At 42.9% G+C, this 26,933-nt stretch overlaps 2 protein-coding genes and 1 non-coding gene across 3 annotated transcripts in view; all 3 read left to right on the forward strand.

Moving 5' to 3' along the window:
- The first annotated feature begins 45 nt into the window (after positions 1-45).
- haus6 (HAUS augmin-like complex, subunit 6) lies at positions 46-21,089 on the forward strand. Its single transcript, XM_048236069.1, has 16 exons — positions 46-1,587; positions 2,143-2,238; positions 2,395-2,473; positions 2,954-3,086; positions 4,041-4,185; positions 6,799-6,861; positions 7,016-7,073; positions 13,585-13,758; positions 14,100-14,332; positions 14,510-14,639; positions 14,959-15,061; positions 16,191-16,268; positions 16,434-16,558; positions 17,666-17,761; positions 17,912-18,047; positions 20,051-21,089. The coding sequence occupies exons 1-16, from the start codon at positions 1,487-1,489 to the stop codon at positions 20,845-20,847; spliced, it is 2,547 nt and encodes an 848-aa protein (XP_048092026.1). The 5' UTR covers positions 46-1,486; the 3' UTR covers positions 20,848-21,089.
- Positions 17,239-17,369, forward strand: LOC125289962. Its single transcript, XR_007192730.1, has one exon. It is a non-coding gene; the product is annotated as a small Cajal body-specific RNA 8 (non-coding RNA).
- A 249-nt stretch (positions 21,090-21,338) lies between the features above and the next one.
- dennd4c (DENN/MADD domain containing 4C) overlaps positions 21,339-26,933 on the forward strand; it is a 79,748-nt gene continuing 74,153 nt past the window's right edge. Inside the window, 1 exon segment of the mRNA XM_048236070.1 lies at positions 21,339-21,603. The gene's annotated coding sequence lies outside the window, so the exon portion shown is untranslated.

Consider the following 26,933-nt stretch of genomic DNA (forward strand, 5'->3'; position numbering starts at 1 on the left):
TTTTATTGATGTGTACTTTAATGCTGACAGTGACACCCCCAAAACCTGCCAGCTTCACTACATAGGCTGGTCAAGTAAAAACAAGTGATATTTTATACACACACACACACAAAATGAATTAATTGATCACGGTATATATCAACATAACATGTCTTGACAGTCACAGAAAACCTCCCCAAACCCAAACAGAATTCATGCTCTAGTAGGCTACCAAATGCCTTGAAAAAATCTAGAAACATGCTCGAAACAATATGTTGTCTATCATATTTCTAATCTATGAGATCTAGTGGAACTCCGGATGAGATATTTCTGGTGAGTGTTATAAGAGTAAATACTTAATGACTTTTCCATACTCCATAATATTTAGAATACTGTAATGGAATGGCTGGGATAAAAGCAAAGCAGTTTTAAAATATTTTGATTTAAATCAACGTGTGCCGTTATCAATCCCTTATTTTCTTTCTCACTGGGATCTGTAAAGTAGGTTATTTCATGCACATGTTTATCCATAGTGTGGTGTAAAACTGGGGCCCTGGAGGGGGCCAGATCAGTCCCCGCCAGCAAGTTTCATACGGCCCCACCAGAGATTTTGGGTAAAGGAAAAATCAGAGGGATAAAAGATATTCACATCCAGTTGTCTTCAACAATGTAAGCAATAAGAAATATATGATATGATAATTTGGTTAAACATAGTGTGGGGTATTGGGCCACACAAAATATAGGCTATATGTTAGCGATGACTAGATTAAACTCGAAATTTCGAAAAATTCAACGTTTTGAATGCCAGATTAAAAGACATAAGGCATTCTGTTGAGTCGGTCAACTGATTGACTGACTGTCCGGATTCAGTGGCATCTAGCTCTCTCTCCAAACTAGTTTTGCAATGACAAGAATAAAGGCGAAACGTCGAGATTAAAGTTAGTCGACGTGATAAACCAATTTAATTTTAATTTGAATCTCGCCATGGCGACTTTAATCTGGACACTTGTTAAAGTCCACAAATATTTCAACGATATATCCGCTGTAAGATCTTTGATGGTAAAGAACAAAGAATCTTTGGCCATGACGGACCCCACAACGAATCCAACCCCACTGCCTAATATATGTTTGATGACACCCCTGCCATAGACTAGCCTGGGTTTCCCCATGCGTTAGCAAGGCTAGCCATAGAGAGTAAAAATATGAAAGTGTTTATCAGGTTTCCTATATCAAACTGATCTGCTTTTTATCTTGCAATGCTCCTTTTAACATGTATGTGTAATCAAAGAATGTCTATAATAGTAGTAGACGGACCCTCTGCACTGATATATAAGTAGAACACTTTATACTTTACACTTTGCAGTGGCTCTCTGGTGTAGTGTAAACATTGAACCGGAAGAGGACAACGTTAGCTTCCGGAGCAATGCCTCAAACATTTTGGCGGTTGCTGTGCTCACGTCACATCAATGGGCTGTGGTACCACAAATCTGGCCAACTTTTTTGAAGAATGGCCTTAAATCAAAAGGAAAGTGCTAAATATTTATGGGCATTTCTCTTAAGTCTTGGATTTAAAGCCGAAGGAAATAAACGCCATGTCGTCCTCGGAGAGTAAGTTGTTACATGTTGACAGTTTGGTTAACGGTATTATTTGCTAATGTCGCTAAAGTTATCGTCAGCTGATGTTAAAGGTATCAGGGGGCTATGTACCAAACTAACCAGATATTCAACCACATCTCTCTTACATTGATTTCTCTGTGCATCCGATAAAGCATCTTTGGTTCTTACATTCAGTTGTCTCGCTTGGTTGTCAACTAAGTTGTTTAACGTTAGCATCGTCTAACGTAAATTTACATTCACTGTTTAAGTTGCTAGCTAACGTTAACAAGCTAGCTTCAAGTTAGTGTAATAGATGACGTTATTAATATCAGTAGGTGAGCACAACATCTGTGTTTTAGCTAAGGTTGCAATAAAACGTTTGTCTACGTAACTGATAACCGGACCAACAACAACTTCGGGTCTGTGTGGAAGGAGCTAGAATAACGTAAACATTGATTCGTCAATGGCAAGACTAACGTTAGCAGCCTAGGTTTAAAGCAATCTGCCATTCACAGAATTTGGAATATTTCCTCATTTAAATACATTTCACTTTGTGTTTCTTGCTAGGACTATGTTTGACAAACCCAACAAGGAAGCTTTTTACATCGTCATCCACTTCCTTATGGAGAAACTTAATCCAGCACGTACCCACGAGGATTTCAGGTGAGATGCTAAACCAGATGGGAGCTGAAATCACGAGCACAATATCTATCACCCAGCACTCATAGCATTCAGAGTAGCGTGAGTAAAATCATCATCATCATCATCATCACCACAACACTACAATAACTTCCTGCAACATCCCAATCTGTTTCACAGACATTGCTATCCAGTGTTGGACCGTAAGCAGGATGCTGAGTTTAGAAAGCTTACCTTGGCTCGACTTCAGGAGATTTCGGTATGGTGGCTGACTTCTGTACTGTGCTTCTCTGTGCTCCTCTAAGTGAACTAAGCAGGTCTATACCTGGGAATTTTTTTTTAATTGAATTTCATGCAATGACATGCAGATTATATACAGAGACTACCCCAAATCAGCAGAAGAAAACAACACACACAAACCCAAACAAACAGACCAATCACTACCCTGCATGTGTCCTTGGGCAGCCGTGGCCCACTGGTTAGCACTCTGGACTTGTAACCGGAGGGTTGCCGGTTCGAGCCCCGACCAGTGGACTGAAGTGCCCTTGAGCAAGGCACCTAACCCCTCACTGCTCCCCGAGCGCCGCCGTTGTAGCAGGCAGCTCACTGCGCCCGGATTAGTGTGTGCTTCACCTCACTGTGTGTTCACTGTGTGCTGTTTGTGTTTCACTAATTCACCGATTGGGTTAAACGGGATCAAAAAAATATACATACTTATACTTATACTTGTGTCGTGCAGAATGAGACGGGCGGCTCCTTCCCTAAAGTGCTGGCTTCCCACCTGCTCTCCCCCTGCGGGCCCAAGTTCATCAACATCATGCTGGGTCTGACCAAACACGTCATGCTGGAGGAGATGAAGAGCTTCCGCACAGGTACTCAGACACTACACACACACACACACACACACACACACACACACACACAATCAATCTAACAATGTACAGGTGCATCTAAAAAAAAAAAAAGAATATTGTGGAAAGGTCCATAGTCCTGCCCTGACTGAGAGATTAAAGGCTCAGAAAAAACATTGCCGGTGTTTTGACTTAATTAGCTGATTAGGGATCTTCTCAGGTTGACATTTCTGTATTATGAATTCTTTATTATTTTGAGATACTGGATTTTTGATTTCCATGAGCTGTAAACTTTAATCATCAAGATTAGAATAATCAAGATTAAAACATAAAAAGGCTTGAAATATTTCACTTCATATGTGAAGAATCTAGATTATATGAAGGTTTCACTTTTTGAAATAAATTACAGAAAAAACACTTCCATGATATTCACATTTTGAGATCATGAGATGCACCTGTTTATAGACATGCATGTCCATATTGACAAAAGTTGAAATATTTAGAAACTGGCTAACACTCCCAGCCTTTCATTGGTAGAAAATGTGTGTAAGCAGCATAGAACTAGCTCAAGCAGGCTCAGGAGGTTTTGTACAACCAAAACACATCCAAAGACACCAGACCAGGCCTCTAATTGAGGCCGACCTAAATTTGTTCAAACCTGTAGCCACACCAGGCCAGTAAGGGGCCTGCGTTTAATTGGGCATTAATCAAGTTTTGACAGTATACCCATATGTGATTAGCCCCAGATTTAGCCCAAAGTAGATCTGCTTGAACTTTGATCTCTGCTGCCAGGCTGGTGATGTGTCCAACGCTGACGGCACACAGCAGTGGGCAGCCATGGCATCGATCCATCATGTCATCTTTATATGCCTGCCAAGGGCAAGGTCCAATACCATTCACCATCTGTCCCATGTAAACCAGTGGTTATTACCTGGGTTATAACTCAGGTGTGTGTGTGTGTGTGTGTGTGACCAGATGGCTCGTGGGTCCCGGCAGCTGTTGCGGTGCCCGCGAGCAGTTTGGAGATGGCACAGAAACGCCTCCAGGTCGCAAGGTCACGCCACATTGCGGCCATCGTGGCTCGGGACCGCCTCAATTGGGAACGCCAGCTTAGAATCAAGTGAGAACCAGCCTCTTATTCTCCCGTTATAAGTTATTCTGTCTGTTTCACCTCCCCACCCCACCCCTCACACACTCACACACACATGTTATCAACAAGGTGTGAACGGGTCATGGAATTTCTGAAATATCATGGAATTTTGGAAAGTCTTTTCCAGACATGGAAAGTCATACCATGGAAATCCAGAGTTCTCGCGAGAGCACAATTTGAATTGTGCCCGCAAGATACTCTGGCCACGAGCAATGATCCAAATTTCTTCTATCTCTCGAGCGAGAGGGACCAATCAAATCGGTGTAGGCGGGACAAAGGCGAGCGACACTGATGAATTGTTGTGATTGGTTGTAGCGTTATCCAACTGCGTGCAGTGAGAGTTTCAAATGCATGCTTGGTGCAGCCCCTCGAATTGGGCCATTTTCATTACTCGTGGCCAGACCCTTAATCTGAAAGATTCCAGGGTCTGGTTTACCAGGCTAGGAAAGTCAGGGAATTTGATCATTTTTGGGAATTCTGTTGTAGCAGTTTAAAATGTACTTGCCAAAATACATGTATATAAATATATTTCTGCGCAGAATTGTTGTATATCTGATTCTTAGCTTTACTGCTTGCTTGAGTAGTAAAAAGTAAAAGATTGTTGAACGCAACACAGCATTCATTATATAGTATGTCATGGAAATTTAGGTGTCTTATCAGGAAAAGTCAGGAAAAAAAAAAGTCATGGAATTTTACATTTACATTTAGAGTGGGTATCAATCTCTTACTGTCACTCACACACAGACAGAATCTGGCGCCTGCTCATTTCCATGTTCTCTTTATTTTCATTGCATTTTACTACATTAAATTTTGTTAGTACAGAAAAAGTGAAGGTTTGTTTAAGGCACTTGACCAGCGTCCTGCCGAAAGAAGTTTTGTGCAGCCTGTTCATCTCTTCCAACCTCAGATGAGACACTCAAGCACAGGAACAGTGTTAAAGGAATTATCCGGAGTAAAATGCACTTTAGATCAATTTACGGATGATTGGGAGTACATACGTTGAGTTGACATCCAAATCATGTCATTTGGATGTGTTTTGAGAAAGTTCGATGTTACCGTTTTTAGTCAAAACTCGTTAGCCTGGAAGTGACGCGGGCATGTCATTTCGCCGCTACAAAGCGCTATTTTTATACCTCTTCTACAGTTCCAAACAACATTACACTTACGTGGTAGTGAGTAAAGGGTCCCTAAAGCCAAACCGAAGTATCCCGAGGTCTTTATGTGGTCGGATAGAGAGTCCAGAATGAATTTCATCAAGCCAGTACCTTTCCGGAAATTTTGCCATCTTTGCTGCCAACTTCAGGGGAAAGTCTGTAGGAGTCGATTGCTGAGTGTGGAGTAAAACACTCTGGAAATTCACAATTTAAAAAAAAAAAAAAAAAACATAGTCCAGTCCATACAACTTCATTTCCATTTCGAAAGAAATACTGGACTATGTTTTTAAAAAACATATCGAACTTTCTCAACACACATCCGAATGACATGATTTGGATGTCAACTCAACGTATGTACTCCCAATCATCCGTAAATTGATCTAAAGTGCATTTTACTCCGGATAATTCCTTTAAAGGAACACAATGGAGTTCTTTTACGGCGTCAAACTCATTCTGATGCTACACTGACTAATAATAGGGAGAATGGAATCTCTAACATTGCCAATGCGCACCCAGAACGCTTGATATTGCACTATGTAACGTTGTTGACTGGGTAGGATTGTTTGATCCTTTTAGTCAGTTTATGGCTAAGTGGGTATTGTCTTAGTGCCGAATGACATTGAAAATTGATGCCAAGGGACACGGTGTTCCTTTTACCACAAACCATTCCCTAAGCAACCAGGACAGGAGGCTTACATCAGGGGTCATCTTCTGGGCTCTGCAACTGACCAGTAAGACTCATCAGAATGACATGACTAAACAATGACCTGGAGTACACTTATACTCCTGGGAGCACTCAAAGTGCTTTACAAAGTTCATGCCTCAGGAGTTTTCACATAAATTTGTGTTTTCGGAAATGTTTGTCCCATCTGACTCATCCGGCATGGGGAAAGGCGGTCAGTCCCTTTGGCAGTGAAACCACCACTTGGCCTAGATTACTAGTGAGAAAAATGCCATCATAGAGAAGGCTATTCAAGCAACCAAAGGTCTCCTGACGCACACAACTGGTCTCACCAATTCAGAGTTTGAATCTTGATCAACGAAGGGCAATTATCAGTTATTCATCAGTTTAGTTGACGTGAATGTGTAAAATCTTATTTAAATATGCCATGAGCGAGAGTGGGGTTGGTTAGTATATATGTTTATAAAGTTGTTGTTGTTGAAGATGGATAGATAGATAGATAGATAGATAGATAGATAGATAGATAGATAGATAGATAGATAAACTATATTAATCCCCTATTACAATGTAGGCTATTAGACATTACTTTAATTTTAGTTCTAGCTCTAGAATTAAATCTAGCTTGGTCGCTCAACCAGTTTTTATGTTTTACCTCGATGTGAATGTGTATTCACAAATTTGCCTGTGTGTGTGTGTCAATGTAGTTTGTTAATTGTAGATTTGTTTGGGTTTTTGTTCCTTTTGAAGGTCCTGGGAGAAGTCTGTGCGAGCCCTCATGGCAGAGAATGCCAAGTATGAGGAATTGCTTGAGTAAGTTTGGATTCTCATTTTCCCTGGAAAATATTTAACACCGTTTTGCACAACAGTTTTTTTTTTTTTTTTTTTTATGGATACAGTTTGCCTGTTTTTGTTTTGTTTGTGTTGAAAAACTGTGTTGTGTTTTTTCGCCTGATGTCTTCTGTAGAAGCCTGGAAGCCTCTGATGAGCAGAATGGAGGTCTGGTGCAGGAGAAGGTTCTGAAGGTTTGTAGACAATTCTCTTGACTTGCTGGACCAAGCAGATCTCATTGCAGATCTCAATTTCTTTTTTGCCATGTTTTTCTTGATGTTCTAGTGTTTTTTTCTAAGATTGTTTTTCTTTTGTTTGTTTAGCTTACTTTTGTTTTGCTTTTTTTTTTTTTGTTGAGATTTCACCATCCCGCCTTCAAGTCAAGTTTATTTATATAGCGCATTTCACACACAGAGGTCATTCAATGTGCTTTACATAAACAAAACCAAATAATAATAACAAATAAAAGCATAGAAGGGCAATATAGTCAAAGAATAGTTCAAAAGGTAAAGATCATTATAAAAAGAAAATATAAAACACAAGGTAAAATCATTTAAAAATAGAGAATGATTAAAAAGACAAAAAAGACACAAGGTAGAATAATTTTCAAGACAGATTCAGAAATTATAACTTAGTGCAGTTAGCAGAAAGCATCTGAGTTTGGTCTTAAGTCTAGATTTAAAACTGGCTACAGTTGGGGCCTTTTTAATGTCATCCGAAAGTTGGTTGCAGAGCTGAGCCGCATAGCTTTAGCTGCTTCACCATTTTTAGTTCTAACAGCAGGTTTTACTAACAGGTTTTTCTCCTGAGACCTGGGAGGTCTGGAGGGTGTGTACTGCTGAAGCATGTCTCAGAGGTATTTAGGTCCTGCTCTATTAAGTGATTTATAAACAAGCAGTAGTGCTTTAAAGTCAATTCTGTAACTTACTGGAAGCCAGTGCAGGGACTTAATGTGGTCAGTTCTTTTAGTTTTTGTGAGAACCCTAGCTGCTGCATTTTGTATCACCTGAAGCTGTTTGATAGTCTTTTTAGGAAGGCCTGTGAAAAGTCCATTGCAGTAATCAACCCTGCTGGAGATAAATGCATGAATGAGTTTTTCTAGATCATCTTTTGACGTCAGCCCTCTAAGTTTGGCAATATTTTTGAGGTGGTAAACAGCTGATTTAGTTATCGCTTTCATGTGGCTGTTGAAATTTAGATCACTGTCAATTAATACACCAATTAATAATAGCCAATTAAACATGACCAAGAAAACATATTTTTAACAGTATCCTTTGCTTTCAACCCTTTTGTGTCAAGGACAGTGGCAACCCCAAGTCTTTCCTCCTTTTTACCAAATATAATTACTTCAGTTTTTTCTTTGTTCAGCTGAAGAAAATTTTGAGACATCCAGGTGTTCATTTGTTCTATACACTGACACAGAGATTCAAGGGGACCATAGTCGTTTGGTGACAGAGCGAAGTAAATTTGTGTGTCATCTGCATAGCTATGATATGAAATCAAATTATTTTGGATGATTTGTCCAAGTGGGAGCATATAGAGGTTGAATAATAGTGGCCTCAAGATCGACCCCTGGGGAACACCACAGGTCAAGGACATTGGTGTTGAGGTACTGTTTCCAATGGCAACAAAGAAACTCCTTTCTTGTAAATATGATTTAAGCCAGTTGATAACTATGCCTGTAAATCCAACCCAGTGTTTTAGTCTGTGTAATAAAATATTGTGATCAACAGTGTCAAATGCTGCACTAAGGTCCAATAGCACTAGAACTGATGTTTTACCTGAATCTGTATTGAGGCGTACGTCATTGAAAACCTTGATGAGAGCTGTTTCAGTGCTGTGATTTGCCCGAAAACCTGACTGAAAGTAATCAAAATACTTGATGTTAGGAAGGTGGTTAGTTGATTTAAAGACTATTTTTTCAATAATTTTGCCAATAAAAGGTAGATTAGATATGGGCCTGTAATTGTTTAGCATGGAGGCGTCCAGGTTATTCTTCTTGAGAAGTGGCTTTACAACAGCTGTTTTTAGTGACTTAGGAAAAATGCCAGACAGCAGTGATGAATTTACCATGAGATGAACATCTGCTGCTATAAGGTGAAAAACAGTTTTAAAGAAGTTGGTTGGCAAAATGTTTAAGCCACATGTGGAAGAGCTGAGCTTCTGTACCGTTTTTTCAAGTGTGTCGTGGTCTATCAAGCTGAACTCTGACATCAAGTTAAGTTTACCTCTATTTGTAGCTGGAAGTTCCGGATGTTGAATTGGTAATTGAGTAGATATGTTGAGTCTGATTTTGTCAATTTTACCTTTGAAAAAAGATGAGAACTCATTGCATTTATTAGTTGAGAGAAGTTCTGGCGCTAATTGTGAGGAGGGATTTGTTAAAGGGACACCAGGCAAGCCTGATGCTTTTTCTCTACGAAACTCCCCCTCGCTCGGTCTGAAGCTCTTTTCCTTTTCTTTGCGTCTTCCGTCAAGGGTTTTTGCTGCTTCTTCGCTGGCTCTGCCATTATACACACGTTTGCAACAATCTCTAGCGTTTCGTTAGCCTGCCTCTGTGCTGTAAACTGATCCTGCTTCGTCGGTCGTGGTAGGATACACCCGAACTTGCAAGTGGGATATTCTTCCTACAGGCAGTAGGGGCGGGCGAGAGAGCCTTCATTCGCCCCGTAATGAGTCATTTAACCATATACCGACTTACGAAGATGATTAATTAACACGAAAACGTTGCCTGGTGTCCCTTTAACTTATCAACAGTTGAAAATAGAACACGAGTGTTGAACTTCTACTGATGTTAGAAAAGAAAGACTGTCTTGGTTTGCATATTTCAGAGTTATATGTGCCGACCATCTCTTTATGGATTTCATAGTGGATCTGAAGTTTGTATTTACGCCATTTTCTTTCGGTCTTTCTACACTCTTTTTAGGAGTTTAACTGCTGGATTTTGCTTCCATGGTGCTTTCTGTTTGTCCTTAACTTTCTTGAATTGTAATGGAGCAATGTCATCCATAATGTTTGCCATTTTTGCATTAAAGTGATCAAATAAGTCTTCTACCTAGTCTGACGGTTGACTTGACGTCTGCGAAACTGCTTGCTCAAAGAGAGCACTTGTCTGATCGTTTATGATTCTTCTTTTTACCATCATAGATCTGTTCTGAGTTTGTGGGGACATAGACACATCAAAGACATCTGTGTTGCAAAAAAAAGATTCACCCTCCCATATCTTAGAGAACGGAAGGAGGTCACCAAAGCATTGCTCCTAAGAAGTGTATGTTTTCTTGCACTACCAGAGGGGTATTCCATCAACCTCGCTAAATGCTAAACCTGGCTTATTTCGATAAGTCTCGCTAATTTTAGTGAGAGTTCCGTTCTATTAGTGTGGTTTACGTGAATCCCAGCTTGGTAACTATGGGAATTTATGCTACAGAACTAAACTGGTCCGTAGCAGGTTAACTTTCAAGCTTAATCAAGCTGTGTTGCAAAAAAACCCATCAGTCGGAAAATGAGTCCAAAAAGATGGTTCCGTCAACCTGTGCTTTCATCACCTGTAGCCTACAACTTCAAAAATAGAAGTAGAAATGTTTTTTTCCGACAGTGTCACCAAGCAAGTATTGGTTCATACTAGTTCCCAGGAATGTATGAAAATTCTGCAACTTAAAGTTTTAACTTGACGTGTGTGGTTCTAGGAATCTTGTTACTCTGCGTCATTTGCGTTCTGTGATGGTGCCACGCGTAGCGAGACGGCATAGTAAAGGCATCATGTTTGCGTGTTCTCAGGTTCGCTTCCCGCACAAAGCATTTACATAGCTTATCACCCTGATAATGGCATTTTAGTTATACTCTTTAATGAAAGACATGTCCTAGGCTACTATTGATAAAGGGTCATGCACATTTGGTAGCCTGTTTAGTGACAGTAAATAGGCTATGCCAGTGCTACATAAATCTGATGCAAGCCATATATATAATTCTGTAGCCTATAGCCTAGGGCATATGGCTACTAATGATTAAAACCGCTTCATGTGTTGATGATTGTTCATGAATGTCAAATCAACTGTGTGCTACACAGATTAAATATTAAATGACAAATTGAAAGCCATTGCATTTCAGATAATTATATTTCACAAACACTTTGGCAGAACTACAAGACTTATGGGAGACAATAGGCTATATTACATTGATACCAATTTCTTTGATGACCACCTACACCTAGACAATAATTTGGAGTGAACCCTTTTAATCTAAGAACACATTTGAATAGCCATCGTTTTGAATAGCCATCAGCAAGACAATCAAACTTTCTATCGATTTCAAACCATGATCATTGTTGTTTAAATGTATGATTTTATTATTTCATTATTCTCCAATTTATATTATTATATATATATTATATATAACTTTTTTTATTTTTTTTTCTACTTGATGACTTTCGATGAAGATTCCGCTTGTAAATCGAACAGAAATCCTCTAGTATTGGCTTAATTTTATGACATATATCCTCTTTTCGTCAATCTACTGTTTTGGTCTACTTTTCTTCCTCGTGCACAGACAGACATGAAGCTGACCTAAGCCTGGCTTGAATAAACGAAAGCAAGATGCAGCTAACTTGAGTTAATGGAACGGCTTCAGGCCCCAAGTGAAAGTCAATGCTAGTTCAAGGCCAGGCTATTTCTGTTAAGTGCCGCCTTCATTAGCGAGGTTGATGGAATGACCCTCAGATATGGAAGTGGATATCTGTGTCAAGTGACTAAGGAAATTAATGTGTTTGCATCAGTAAAGTGTTTGTTTTGGTTTGTTTTTATTTGAAACTATAGGTGCATACAAAGTGCACTAGCGCCCTCTAGTGCATAGCACTTCTCAGGACTCCATAGTACTGAGACGACGATATGAGCAATGGTATTTCGTTATGAAATAAATGATTTTACAGCAAATACAGATCATTGTTGTAATACTGTTTTTAGATTTTCACATATGATGTGAGAAAATTAATGAAAGTTGTCTTTATTATAATAATGAAACCTTCAGGCAAACCTTTTCCATGACAAACATAAGGGTCTTTAGACCTACAGCCACTGTTGCCAGAAAGAAGTCTTTAATTGCTCGGCACACGCCCTGCTTCCATTTCTGATTGGTCAGCATACTCTGCTTCCATTTCTGATTGGTCTAGTGTTAATTTTGTCACCTATTTTTAATTTAGTCTTAGTCTTGTGACAAAATGTCCTTTTTAGTCTTTGTCATATTTAGTCATTCAAATATAATTTTTGTTAGTCAAGTTTTAGTCGACTAAAAGTCTCGTCATTTTAGTTTTAGTCAAAAGTAAACTAAAGGTATCTTAGTCTTAGTCAGTTTTAGTCAACACATTTCAGTCTTTTTTTTTATAACAAATTATTTCTGATCAAATAGTGTTTCACACATCTCAATTTTCCAACAATATTGTGTGTCCACAGGGCTACTCGTCTGTTATAATTACTCATTCTGATTTTTTGTCAGTCAGTATGTTTACATGCACAGTTAAGTCGAGCTACAGTTGTAGCTCGGCTGGGATTTGACCATAGAGAGTAAAAGATTTGACTGGACCACTGTCATATTCATAGACCAGTGTTTCTCAAAGTGTGGTCCGGGGATCACTGGTGGTCCATAAGCTATCCCAAGTGGTCTGAAAGCAGACGTGGTAAAATATAATATAGATGAGTTGTTTGCCAAATAACTTGTAGTTAAATCCAAACAGTTCTGCAACACTGTCTATGTAAGATATGCCAGTTTAAATCATACAGAATGAATCCTCTGACACAATAAGCAAAGTGCAAAGACAATAAGCAAGTTGGTTCAGTGAGTAGGCCTATAGACTAATTATAGGCTACTGTTGAAGTAGGTCTAATCTTTTTTTTTATTTTTTAGCTAGGGTTAGTTAAGTGGTCCTGAAACTGGAATAGTTTGAGAAACACTGTCGTAAGCCAAACTATTAATGTTTTACTCCGCCTCGCTAGATGGCGATATGCGCCCAAACACAACACATTCCCCAAACAGACTCTCCATCTTAGCCATAGCTAACTTGCTAGCTTAACTTTCTATATTAGCTTACTTGCTAGCAAACTTTGCATCATCAGTCTAACTAGATGAATAGTTGACATTTCATGCTGAACATTTTCATATGGACATTCTGGGGGATGTTAATTTGTATGAGAGAAGCTTCAACTTCTGGGTATATAGCATTGTGGCATAAAGCTTAGGTAGTTAGCTTGCTAACTCTGGCAGAAATCTCCAGTGTTCTTGTTCCATGTAGTTTCGTGTTGCAGCCACAGGGTTGCAGCAGCAGCATGTAGACTAGCCTACAGGAGAGCTGTTGCGTGATGAACTCATTCGAATATTTTGAAAACGTAACAGCTAGATATTCTGTCTTCTCATTTTGTAGATCTAACATGAAGGGAGATTTTATCTTAGTTTTTATTTCATGCAAAACATTTTAGTCTCGCGTCTTTTTAGGTCAACAATAATGCATCTTAAGATAGTCTTAGTCAGTGTTTCAGGACATTACTGCCGTCTCGTCTTAGTCATGAAAAAAAAGGTCGTTGACGAACATATTTCCTCTCGTCTCGTCTGACAAAATTAACACTAGATTGGTCTGCAGACTGCTTCAATCTCTGATTGGCCTGACCCTGCTGTCCTGTGTCTTTGTGTGTGTGTGTGTGTGTGTCTGTCTCCACTCAGGTGCGCGCTCTGTGGCAGGAAGTGGGGAAGGTACTGTCCAGCCTGAGGGAGAAGCAGGGGATCATGGACCGCGTGCTCCAGGGCGACGTGGACCAATACACGCTGGACGGAGCCGACATGAAGCTGAGAGTCCCCGCAGGGCTCCAGGAAAGGATGGACAAGATGGCCGACCAGGTGAGACGAGGCCCACTCCGTGGGAGTTTTCAAGCTGAATCCGCTACAGCCTGAGGGTCCGTGAGTGACCATAAAATACAACCATGTGGCCAATGAACAGCACTTGGTGGAACGAGTAGGAGATAAAAACAAATATGAAAGTGTTAGTGTTCCAGCAGCCATTTAAACATAAAAAACAAAAGAATAACTTACATATATTTGTGTGCACAGATACTTGTGGGATATATATATATATATAAGTTTATCTTATATAAGTTTATCCAAGATACTTGAGCAGACTTGGACTGTTATGCCAGATAAATGCATGAATCAGCCCTAATGTCCCTGCTGTGTGTCTCCAGACCAGCAGGGGGAGCCGGTGTGACTCGACTCAGCCTTCGCTGCTCCACCTGCTGGACCTGCTCAAGGAGGCCCTGGCCACTCTCAATGAGGAGCGTTGCCGAGTTCTGGGCCCCACGGCGGAGCTGCGTGCTGAGGCTCACTCAGAGGGCCCCACGACGCAGGTGGATGGGGAAGCCCTGCGGCAACACGCGAGTCGGATAGCCCAAGCTCAGGAAGACCTGAATAGGCTGAGGTGAGAGCACTCTGCTATTTGGATGCGTTTGTCTGTGCATTTGGGTAACAGGGCATGTGTTTGTGAAGTCAACAACTTGTTGAGTGTGTGTGTGTGTGTGTTTGTGTTTGTGTTTGTGTGTGTGTGTGTGTGTGTGTGTGTGTGTGTGTGTGTGTGTGTGCGTGTGCGCATTCCCAGGTCCAGAATGAGCACCGAGGACATCCCTCAGACCAAGAGTGCCATAAAAGACGCAGAGGCCAGCTGGGACAGGAAGTGGACAGAGCTGTTGAAGAACAGCGTCCTGTCCTCTGTCGTCAGCGCTGACCCAGTGAGTGCCTCCACCCCTGACCTCACCCCAGAGCTGTGATGATTGAGTAAAAAAGCATGACAAGGCGTTAGAAAATTATTTGTTAGAAAAAGGGTACACACTACACATTACACAATACCCATTAGACATACACACTGTATGTCTAATGCCATTCAGAGGCATACCAAGGTCATGCAGTGTCATGTTTTGTAATGAGACACTCTGTCATGTAATGTAATGTATATTGTGTTCTGTTCCAATGCGTGTTGATATATCATCTGTCCACATTAAATGTTTAAATGATGCTGCTAACCTAAAGTTCCTGTCCTCTCTCCCCCAGGGTGTGGATGTTCTCCCTGCCATGACAGCCCTGTCCTTTGAGCCGACTCCTGAGGACCTGGTCAGACAGAGTGTCCTCTTCCGACACCCTCCCACTTCCACAGGTAAGTGTCACACTACCCTCCACTTCACACACACACACACACACACACACACACAGGCGTCCCGGTGCATAATTTAATTAGGGATGCACAATGATATAGGCCCGACATCGGTATCTGCAGATAAAAGCTTCATAACTTACCGGTAATTATCGGCATCTGCAGATATGAACATTTCTGTCAATGTGCCTGGCCGATAAAGTGACCTGTTAATAATGCACACGCGAAGGAAATGTTTACGTTTCTATGAGCTCCAACAACATACTTCAACATGTCGGCTGTGTGGCAGTATTTCAAAATTCCGGAAACTGATAACAAAATTGCTATTTGCAGTGTAAAGTACTAGTGATGCGAGGAGGGGTAAAACGACACTCTTTTAACATTACCAATTTAATTACACATCTTAAGAGCCATCATCCTGAACTCTACAAAGCGTTTCGGAAAACTAAGCCAGAAAAAAACAGCACCAGCTAAAACCGTGACAACATATTGCTAAGCTTTTGTTTACAATTGCAATCAGTTTCTGAAGTGTGTAACGTTGGCTAGAAAGCTAGCCTGAGTTTCATGAAGTCCAGAACGAAGGCTAGCTGCAAAGTTACTAGCGTGTTATAGGTCTCATTCATTTTACTCTACAGACTGACATACCCTACAGACTGGGTTACAGCTGCATTTCTGTTCATTTGAGAACAATGTGTCATATTGTCAACAACACAGTTCTTGGGGAACTATCTTGTAGGTTACTGTTCAAGTATGACATGAACATGTTTATGTGAAAATATTACTTAATAAATGTACCATATTTGAAATCATTTAAATATTGTTTATAAGTGAATGTCTATTTCTAATATGATACAGGGTTGAATCAAAATTAAGTTTTGAATGTCCTGTATCTACAGCAAGTAGCCTACGCTATCATAATAACAGGTTCATTGTAGTACAGGAGAGACTTTTCAATAAATAAAAATTAGCGTTGTGTATCGGCATCGGCCAAAAATGAGCTTGTAATTATCGACATATCGGATATCGGCTAAAATTCAATATTGTGCATCCCTAAATCTAATGCATAGATGTGTAGGGGTGTATAGGGGTACAAAATGGCAGATATTTCATGAGCTATGTTTATGTTTCCCAGAACCAGAGGTGAAGATTCCACAGAGTCGGCAGAATCTAGTGGAGGAGATGGTTACGAAACAAGCAGAAGACCATGTGTGTGTGTGTGTGTGTGTGTGTATGTCTTTGTGTGTATGTATATCTTATGCACATTTTTTGTCATTTTACATGATCGAAGAGGAACACATTTCATAACATGTATCTGTCTGAACATCAAAGATTCCGCAACATTCCGTCTTCAGCTGAGCAGAGTTCTGATGAGGAGTTGGATTCGGTTCCTGTGGAAACTCCCATGATGCCTTCGTTCTGGAATCGCCAAGAGCAGTCACACCAGTGCAGCCAGCTCCTGAACAACCTCCCCAAAAAACTCCTCTGGTGTCTATACTAAAGGTATCACACCTGAGACCACAGCTGAGAGAAGCTCCAGTATTCTCCAATGTTCTGGAATGTTTGAAAGTTCTAGATTGAAGTTCCAGCATCCTCAGTGTTCCACTGTTACCAGCTGGTCCCTCCTCTCCTAGTTTTTCTCCATCTCTAACTCTGTCCGATACAGTTCATCAATGCATATCTACATGCACTGCTGTTGAAAAGATTTGGGATCACTTACAAATTGTCTTGTTTTCAATAAAAAAACATAACCTCCACAAAATAAGTTAGGCTAGGAATAGACAAAAATGAACAGGAAATGGGGTGTTAGTAATCAACAAGTTTAAAATATAATTCTTATTATAAATATATCATTGAAATAATTGTGTCCTCCAACAAACTTTTTCAAAATGTTAAGGGATCTTTAACTGACCTTAAGTATCAAACTTTTAAACAGTATCACAGTTTAAACAGTATATCTCGGTTTTAACTGAGTTGTCCAGTTCATTATTGTCTACAGGTATGCGATAGCTCAACAGGTAGAGTGACAGACTACCGCTCCTGAGGTTGCAGGTTCAAATCCCATGAAATCCTAGACCAGTGTCTGAGTGTGTTACCCACCCACCTGTGAACGAGGTGTTAATGGCAGCCAAGTGGGCAGTGTGAGCGCATGCTCACCTAATCACCTCTAAATGAGGTGTGAATGGGAGGCAGATACCTGGGCAGTGCTGAGTTGTGCACTGTCCACCACTGGCTCTCCCTACAGCATCCTTGCTCTCTGATGACCGGGGCGAATTGAGTGAAATCGTCACGGACAGATACGGAGCAGACAACATCTTTATGTTTATGTCCATAAAACCATATCCATGTTTACAGACAACATGTCTTTATGTTTAGGTTTAGAAAACCATATCCATGTTTACAGACATGTCTGTCATGGTCTATATTTATGTTCAGAAAACCATATCCATGTTTATGCCGCACCTTGCTCAGGTGGCATCACTGTGAATTATAACCATCATAGATGGAGAAAGGGATTGACTAAAATGGCAAGAAAAAATTGACAGTTAACCTCTTCTGTGTAGTTAATTTTCTGTAATATGTTGTCACATAATCTCCATTTCGTTATAGGACAAGACAAAACCTGCCAATGCACAGACCAAAAAGTCTGCAGTGAAGAAAAAAGCAGAAATCTTGGATCTTGAGTTTGATAATTTGGCTGAGCAGGTAAGACAACACACTTGCGTTCTTAGATCTGACATTAAAATAAAATAAAAATAATTGAAATTAGTGATACATATGTGCACAGGCTATAATCAAAGCAGTGCTACATTAACGTGTGTTTTTGTGTGTGTGTGTGTGTGTGTGTTCCTTTAGTTTGCTCAGGCGGTGACCACTAACCCTCAAGACCAAGAGGACAGTGAGGGAGGCATGGGCTTGGAGCACCTTCTGAGCAACATGATCGAGCCTCTCTCTGCCCGCAGACAGCTACCCCGCACACCAGAGAGCCTGAGTATGTCTGACCCCCCGGCTGCCCCCACCCCTGGCCACGGCTGCCCCCACCCCTGGCCACTGCTCTGGCTCTCACACTGGTCTTAAGCCCAGGCTACACTGGGACAGCAACTGATCCGCTTCGTTTACATAGCGTAAAAATAGTTTAAAAGAATGCTCTCATTTTTTCTAACGTAACGTATGTGCCACTATTACGTCTGGCATAGCCAGTTCCATTGATTATAGTTGAAGCTAATTGTTGTAACAGACGCTCCGCAAACGGAACGTTGAGTTATGTACCAAGTGTCCCTGTTGGACTGGTGCAACTTTTTGAGCAGTGATGCTAGGCAGTGTTCCTGAGTTCTGTTCTGACTCATTCCCATTGATGTGGGGCCACATTTATTTTTTTCTGGAGAACTTTAAGCATCATTATTACACGGCTCTTCAGAGTGCTGCAGAAAGTTCCATTCACATGAAAGGCCCGAACGTTGGGAAGGCCCGATGTTAAATCTATATAAATCACCGGCAAAGTATATAATCACCGCTGTCAATGGCAACGGGTTGATTAACGTCTTTCATATCCCTCCGCAAGAATTCCGTTCGCTTATTGCAATGGAATTTCATTGAAAGGGAAAGTAAGCTAGTAAGACGTTGCCACGCAACACCTGAAACTGTCAAGTTCTATCTGTGTGGCGAACTATTTATTTTGTCAGCGGAAGACACGAAACGGTAAAAAATCTTTTTTAAAGATTCATTGTGTTGGGTTTCTTTTCTCGTTTTGGCAAGTAGCCGTGTAATAAGCGGGTAGGCAGGTAGGCAAGTTATCATGATCATCCACTCAGAACACATGGAACCAGTTATGTGGTTGCCTAGCAACATTGCTCAAAAACTTGATCCACATATGACTCCCTTTATTGCAGTGTTTCTCAAAGTGTGGTCCGGGAATCACTGGTGGTCCGCAAGCTATCCCAAGTGGTCCGCGAGCAGACGTGGTAAAAAATAATATAGATGAGTTGTTTGCAATATTGAACCAACTTGTATGTAAGTCCAAACAGTTCTGCAACACTGCCTATGTAAGCTATGCCAATTTAAATCATATGAATCCTCTGATACAATAAGCAAGGTGCAAAGACAATAAGCAACGGTGGTTCAGTGAGTAGGCCTATTGTGTCTTAGCTAGTTGGTCCGTGAAGTTTTTTCTACTGATTAAGTGGTCCTTGGTCTGAAAAAGTTTGAGAAACACTGCTTTATTGGCATGGTGGAACAGCGGCAACGTCACAGACTGACAATCGTTGCAAGCCTGTGCCGCTTTGGATAATAGTCTGCCAAATATCAGTCAACTTTAACTTTACACTGGCACTATGCCAGCTATTGGGTGAGCCAGCAGTTACGGCTCATAAACACACGGTTTCCCCACGGTAGCTATGCAAATGACTTGAAGTACAAATGTCATTTGATTGGCTGGTGCCATCCGTCGATTGGCTTGATTGGCCGGTGCCGTTCGTCGGTGCAGCAACAGCTTAACTTCTCAACGTGAGCGACGGGAGCAACTCGACGCAACGGACCCACAATTGATTTCTGCAACGGATGACGTGAGCCCATGTAAAGTGGACGGGATGCGTCTCCAGCACTGCAACGCACGCAACTGTGTGTAGGAGCCGTTAGGGATTTGGCCTGTAATGTGGAGGAGTCAAATCCCAGGATCTATTACCACTGTGCCCCAGAGCAGGGCATTTAACCTAGAAAAGCTCCAGGTTAAGTGACTGCAGCCTGTAGGTCACTGTAAAGTACTCTGGATAAGAGTGTTAATAATTAATAAATTAACAAATGATGTAATATAATGTATAAACGCTAGTGATCTGATGGCGGTGTACCTCATGTACCTGTAAACTCCTGCTGGTGTTTAATGTGTGGCCTGCTGATGTGTGGTTGTGTTTGGTTGCACAGAATGTGCCTTGAGACGGGTATGTCTGTGGCAATATTTTGATATGGTGTTTGTGTATTTTTTTAAATTTTTTATGGCAGTTGCAGACGTCAGGACATCCTGGAGGAAGGCAGTGGAGGACGGCGTGACCCAGAAGGTGCGTCCTTCCGGAAAGTTCCCTGACAGTTTCACTGGCCTTTTCACGCCCTACTCGGAGGCTAGCAGAAGCAACGTGAACCCTGACGTGTCCTCCCTGAGTGCCAGCGACGCCCCTGTATCAACCACTATGCCTCTCCACACTCCCAGTGGCCATACTGCCACAACAGCCTCTGTGCCTCGCAGTCCCACTCTCCGCCAGCAGAGGGAAGCAGTTCCCTTCCTAATGTCATTTGACTCCTCCCATGTGGAGTCTTTGACCAGTCGGAGTGCCAACGAGGGTTTCGACTTCAGCATAGCCAACGAGACCATCCCGGAGTTGTCCAGTGGCGACAGTCTCCTTGGCAACGACAGTCTCCTAAGCAACAACAGCCAGGACCCCTCGCAAGAAGTGGAAGAGTTAGAGGACGGACCTGGGGAGGAACTCGTTTTGCCCCAAGTCGCGTCCCCTCTGGAGGGAGACAAAGTGTCGTCCTTGCTGTCGGCACGACTGCGGCTCCAGTCCATCCTCGAGAAGACTTCTTTCGTCGGCGCCACGGACCAAGACCTCCTCGGCTTTTCCCCCTGTGCCGCCCAAGGCACTCCTCACCGGGGCAGCAAGGGGCAGGGGACTGGGGACTGGGATGCCCCCCAACAGGTCTTCTCCTTGGACTTGGACCAGCTTGAGAGCCCCTCTCCTCCTCGCCAAGGAGACATGCACCTACCAAACCTACTCACCTTCTCTCCAGTCGACCAGCTGTAGCAGAGTCTGAGATGTGGGTTCTTAGTTCAGTGCGATTAAACATTTGTGTTAAATAGCCTTAAAATATGCCTGTGTTTTGTGTGTGTCTGTGTGTAAATAAGTGCTTGTCTCAAGATGTTAAAATGTAGTTGATGTCTGCCTTTCGAATTATGATTTAACTTGAATGACTAACTTGGCCTTTTTCATGAACTTTGTCACCTTCCCCGTTTGAAATAAAATTAATACATTTTAATAAAATTAAACTAGTTGTATGCCGTTTTGTGTTGAACGTGTTGTTTCGTGTTGAATGTGTTTACTGGGTGTGGGTTCGAGAAATAACGAACCCAATATCGTTACGAGCGCCGTGGTGATGGAAACCAGAAACCACCTGTGGTTCCACGGCTCTCGAAGTCATTAACACCTCTCTCAAGATAGGGGGCGGAAGAAACCTTTCTACAAAAATCCGGAAAAAGTCTAGTCATGAGAGCCCGTAGATCTGGGCGGTTCCATTCCACCTCTAACAGTGCACTCCGAGAAACCCAAGAGCCCGTACTAACAACACAAACATGGCGGCTACTGCCACCGACACACATCAATAAGAACATCGCCAACAAGTGGGACAAACAAACTTTCCTGGGATTATTGTAGCGTGTGCGCTCTTTACTATCAACAGGGATCCCCTCCATTCTCCCAAAGGTGAAGACTGAGTATCGAGGCGGTCAGATCAGCAACTTGCCTACATGTCAACGTCCTCTTCTTTAAAAGAGTAAACAGCTGGTAAGTGGTGTAGAGCTTTATTTTACAAATCGAATTGTGTTATGATGAGCAGAGTTGGATTTAGAAAGTTATGATGCCAGGCGACGAGTTCTGCGTCTGGTTGCTTTGCGTATGTTATCACTTTGAACGTGTGGCGTTATTTGCTGAAATGTGACGTTTGGTGTTGCAGCGTTAGCCGGTTTTGGGGTTTTGTAATAACATTATTGGTTTTGGTTTTGTGTGCGCAATGTCGAAAATGCGACTGTCAGATGTAACTTTTCTTTCGTGATTCCTTTCGGACACACGGCTATCGTTGCAAAACCACGTCTGGAAGAGCGCACGAAGTTGACCTAGTTACTAGCTCGGTGGATGCAACAGTTGGGCACGGAACAAGCCCGACCGGCCGCCCCCTGCTCGAGGCCCCGGAGTTGTGGGAGATTGAGATCGTTAGACTATTCAAACGGTGCAGGTGCTCACACAGTCACAGGGTGTGTCATACTCACGTAGCTTCGGTTTAGGCCTTATCGGTAAACGCGGTTTAATCCCGCGCCACAATGGAAACATCCGCATTGAGACTTAGCGTAGCTACAGTCGAAGTTCTTACAGTTCTTAGTAACCTGAACTTTTTGTTGTAGCTGAGGACTGTATGACCTGTTGTTGAAGCCACTTCAGAAAGACATCCACGGACGGTGCTGCCATCTAACCTGACTGCTGTTCCGTGTGCTATATGGCCATTTGTAAAATGACCCTCATCGGCTCATCCACAATCTGTTTGAACGTCGAGGTCTTTGCTGAGCAACTTCAGAATGCAGTACACAAACAAGATTATAAAATATTTTATTTTCCATTTTAGTCATGCCCAGCTGTCCGTGCTGCTTGTGGAACTTAGTGAGCCCTGCACAGGAGACAGCTCTGGTAAAACTGAGTCACAGGAATGTTAAGTGAAGTCAAATGGGTGACTAGGAGCATCCTGTGGGATGTCTCCCTGTAAAAGCGTCTGGGCGGCGGCTACCTTGCGTTAAAACTGTGTAGGTGGTCCAGGAGGGAAGCGTCTCCTCTCCTTAGCTTTCTGTTTGACCCATGGTTGACCTGACCACCTTGGGCCTCTTCTGGGTTAAACTGTGCTGTGTAGTGCCCCTGTTAAACACACACACACTCTCCAGAGGCGTTTATACTTTAGTCACAACTAGGAATGTTTCTTGCGATATGGGCTTGGCCTATTGTAAGCAAAGGAGTTCGGAAGTGATATGCTATGTGCATAATGAAAGGTGTTGCGGTTCTAACAGTTATGGTCCTGCCCTTGCCCTCTGCAAAATATCCCTTCACGTCTCAGTGGCATGGTGGTGTAATCTGCATTGGCAAGGCAACACTATGCTTCCAAGTCTAGCCTGGTAGTGTAATCTGCATTGGCAAGGCAACACTATGCAATGCAGATTACACCACCAGGCTAGACTTGGAAGCAAGCGCGCCGGAAGTTCCAAGTCTAGCCTGGTGGTGTAATCTGCATTGGCAAGGCAACACTATGCTTCCAAGTCTAGCCTGGTGGTGTAATCTGCATTGGCAAGGCAACACTATGCTTCCAAGTCTAGCCTGGTGGTTAAAACTTACTCTCATAACGTTGGGGAATGAGTTTGACTCAACAGCCCCTGTAATGTTGACACTTTCTTTCTCACTGCACCCTGATACACATCACACATAATGTGTGGTTATAGGTGGCCTACTGTAGCTTGGCAGATAGGCACAAAATGGTGCATAAAATAAACTTCCTGCTTCTGTTTTTACTCCTGTGACCTTGTCCCTGCTTAGTCAAGATAGTTGCTCAGTCTGGGTCAGAAGAACTGTGTCAGACCAGCGACACATCTGTGCCCGGTCAGAGCTACATCCAGCCCAATGTTGGTTCTGGTCTGGCCTGGTACTGCTATAGACCCTTTCAACTGCATAAACAAACCTGTGTTTCTAAGGCATTCCCAGTGGCACAGAAAACAACATTGAACTGAATGTAATTTGCGACACAAAAGTTTTAAATACGTCATTTTTTTTGTAGCATTATGCTAAGTCCGATTCATTTTCATTTCAAAGTATCTGTGTTGATTTGGAACATTTCAACCCTCTATGAACAGATTGACAGGGTCTGTAGGCAGTGTGGTCCTGGAACCCTTTGCATGGTCTCAAGACCACTGTGGCTATAAAAACCCTGCTACACACACACACACACACACACACACACACACACACACACACACACACACACATACACAGAGAGAGATAGGCATTTGAACTATCAAAGCCTTTCACACATGTAGTCGATATGTGATCTATGTAGCATAGATGTTTGGTGTGAGAGTGGCACTATGCATTTTGTAATAATATGTAAATCCAATAGTTTTTGGAGAAACATTTGTTGTATTTAAATGGTAGGCTAACCCTTAGTCTAGCATCCATGTTTGTTCATTGAGAACTACCAGCTTAGATCAGCTCTAGCTCAGAGTGAACGGAAAACAACTTAGATCTGGGTTGAGTCCGCTCACGATCCCATCAGCGTCTGTCTGACCGAGAGCCGCCAGGCGTCCGGTCAGGTGCTTTAGGCCACACACACACACACTCGGTGAACTCAAGGGAGTCATGCCTCACAGACTCTGGGTCAAAGGTCACCATCGCATAACAGTCATGTGTGGTCGGCACTTGGTAAGTCGTCCATGAGGAGAACGGTCCCGTGCAGGTGTCCAGTGAGGTCTAACAGGTGTCCGGTGAGGTCTAACTCAGGTGAGTGAGGTCTAACTCTTAGCAGGATGTAGCAGACTTCTTAAGGAGTCTCAACAGGATAGAACACACTGGATGATCGATTAAGTGTGGCAGCCTTGACACTTGGACGTTATCTCTCGTGTCGGCTGTTTGAAGTGGGTTGAAGTTTGACCTCTCAGACAATGCAAAAAAAAAGCTGGCAGGCAACTGGTGTGTATAATTAGTCTTTGCAGTCAGTGATAAAACTGACAGAAAGGTGTGTGTGTGTGTGTGTGTGTGTGTGTGTGTGTGTGCTATGCTTGGGTGTGTGTCAGTAGCTTTAACTGAACAGTTTTAGTTTGTATTTCAGTTTGAGTGTGCTGGTATCGTAGGGAAATAAAGTGAGTGTGCTGCTTGGGAACAGGACAGTCGTTCCCTAAAGCAGTGCATTGTGGGAAGAACAATGGGCCGACGTGCGTGGGCAGGTAGGAGGGCCTCCCGGCTGAAAGGGAAACATGACACCATTTCATCAGGTGCCTCTCTCCTGCTCCAAGAAAGCGCTGGCCTTTGTGCTAGCTGGACAAGCCTGGGCCAGGGCACTTTCTCTTTTTTTTTCAAGACACTATCTTCCTCTCTCTTTCTTTCTCTCTATCTCCTCTCTCTCTTTCTTCCCTCTATCTCCTCTCTCTCTCTCTTATTCTCTCCTCTATCTCCTCTCTCTCCCTCCCCTTTCCTCTCAGATAGCATGCTCAGTACTGGACATATTCTCAGTCTCCTCTATCTATCCTCTCTCTCCCTCCCCCTTTCCTCCCAGCAGATGGGTTTAAGCCAGATAGCATGCTGCACAGTACTGTAGTGGACATCAGTGTGCGTAAGCACAGTCTACAGAGACACTCTTGTCTGTTTCTGTCTCTCTTTCTTTCCTTGTGTCTGTGGCCTCTACCTCTTTTGTATCATTCTCTTGACCTCTTTTCTTTTTGTCTCTTTATCACCTCCTACCTTTCCCTCCTTTCACTCTCTCTGTCTTTGTGTTTCAGTAGCCTCCTTTAACTCCTCTTTATCTCTCTCTCTCTCTCTCTCTCTCTCTCTCTCTCTCTCTCTCTCTTCTCTCTCTCTCTCTCTCTCTCTCTCTCTCTCTCTCTCTCTCTCTCTTTATCTCCTCAGTGTTTTAGGCTGATCTTATTTTACCTGCACCTGTAGTGACTGACTCAGGTTTTTCCGCAGAAGGGCAGGAGTCAGGTGACCTCTTACACACACACACACACACACCTGAGGGAAACTGGCTCCAGCTAGACTTCCTGTTAAGATGGCCTTGGAGGTGAGGGAGACTGAGTGTGATTTAGATACTGAGCTGCTGGTTGTGTTCATGGTCAGAGACACTCTCAGTGCTACCCTTGACTGCCCTCAAGAAGGATGTCCTTGCAGGTGTATTTCAGGGGACACAACAGATCCATGGATCAATTGGGTGTGCGTGCGTGCGTGCGCACGTGCGTGTGTGTGTGTGTGCGAACTGTTTCAGCTCAGGATGGTGTGTGTGTGGGTCTGTCTGTCTGATGTGCTGTCAGCGTTACTGACCTCACCTCACCGTTTTTCACAGACACTGACACACACATGCGTACAATACACACACACACAGTCACACACACACACTCTCACACACACATATTCATGTGAGCTCACACACAGCCTACACAGAAAGCATGTGTGTGCACACACACACACACACACACAGTGTTCTGTCTGCTTTACTTTGTATCAGCCCCAATGTCATGCTCCCTGTGCTCATGTGATGTTTCAGCTGAGTGCACACTGGCCTTGGCCCCAACACCACACACTCTCCAAGCACACAATCAATCTCTCCCTCCCTCTCCCCTGCCCTGTGAGAGTCTTACTCCAGCTCCTTACAGTAAGAGTCCCAGTGGCACTTCCACACTCTAAATGCATCTGAATGAGCGAGTGCTGTTGTGAAGGTCAGGGAGGGTAGAGTACACTCTCTCAGTGAGCCGCTGACTCCGTTGCGGATCTGGCCCACACTAGGCCCGGCCTTCTGCACAGCTGGCAGGAGTAAAAGCTATAACAGTCATAAGAGCGCTTGGTGAAGGTGACCTTTTGGTTAAAGTGACCTTTGAAGAGCTTGGTGTAGTGGACAACACTTAGTAACACGCACTTGCCGTGCTGTGTACACACACACACACACACACACACACACACACTCCTCTCTTCGCTATAGCACTCGCTCTACCCGCTTAGCAGGTGTGTGTGTGTGTGTGTGTGTGTAGTTTGCCTGTGTGTTTCCCTCAGTCAGCAGGTTGCAGTGCGTCTGTGTCTGCGTTTCCGTTTGCATTTTCAGCCTCCAAAGCAGAAGTGCTTCTCCTCTGTCTTCCCAAATGACAAGCGCTACACTGGAATTAGCTACTGTGTGTGAGTGTGCGCCCGTGTGTGTGTGTGTGAGTGTGTGTGTGTGTGAGTGTGCGCCGTGTGTGTGTGTGTGTGTGTGTGCGCCCGTGTGTGTGTGTGTGAGTGTGCGCCGTGTGTGTGTGTGTGTGAGTGTGCGCCGTGTGTGTGTGTGTGAGTGTGCGCCGTGTGTGTGTGACTGTCGCCCGTGTGTGTGTGTGTGTGTGAGTGTCGCC

Source organism: Alosa alosa, chromosome 24 (assembly GCF_017589495.1).
Source record: "Alosa alosa isolate M-15738 ecotype Scorff River chromosome 24, AALO_Geno_1.1, whole genome shotgun sequence".
Classification (NCBI taxonomy): domain Eukaryota; kingdom Metazoa; phylum Chordata; class Actinopteri; order Clupeiformes; family Clupeidae; genus Alosa; species Alosa alosa.

Excerpts from the sequence above, each read along its gene's own strand:
- haus6 (XM_048236069.1), top strand. The coding sequence starts at position 1,487 with ATGGCCTTAAATCAAAAGGAAAGTGCTAAATATTTATGGGCATTTCTC. Across the intron at positions 3,087-4,040 it reads GATGAAGAGCTTCCGCACAG|ATGGCTCGTGGGTCCCGGCA; the intron begins GTACTCAGACAC and ends GTGTGTGACCAG. Across the intron at positions 18,048-20,050 it reads CCGCACACCAGAGAGCCTGA|TTGCAGACGTCAGGACATCC; the intron begins GTATGTCTGACC and ends TTTTTATGGCAG.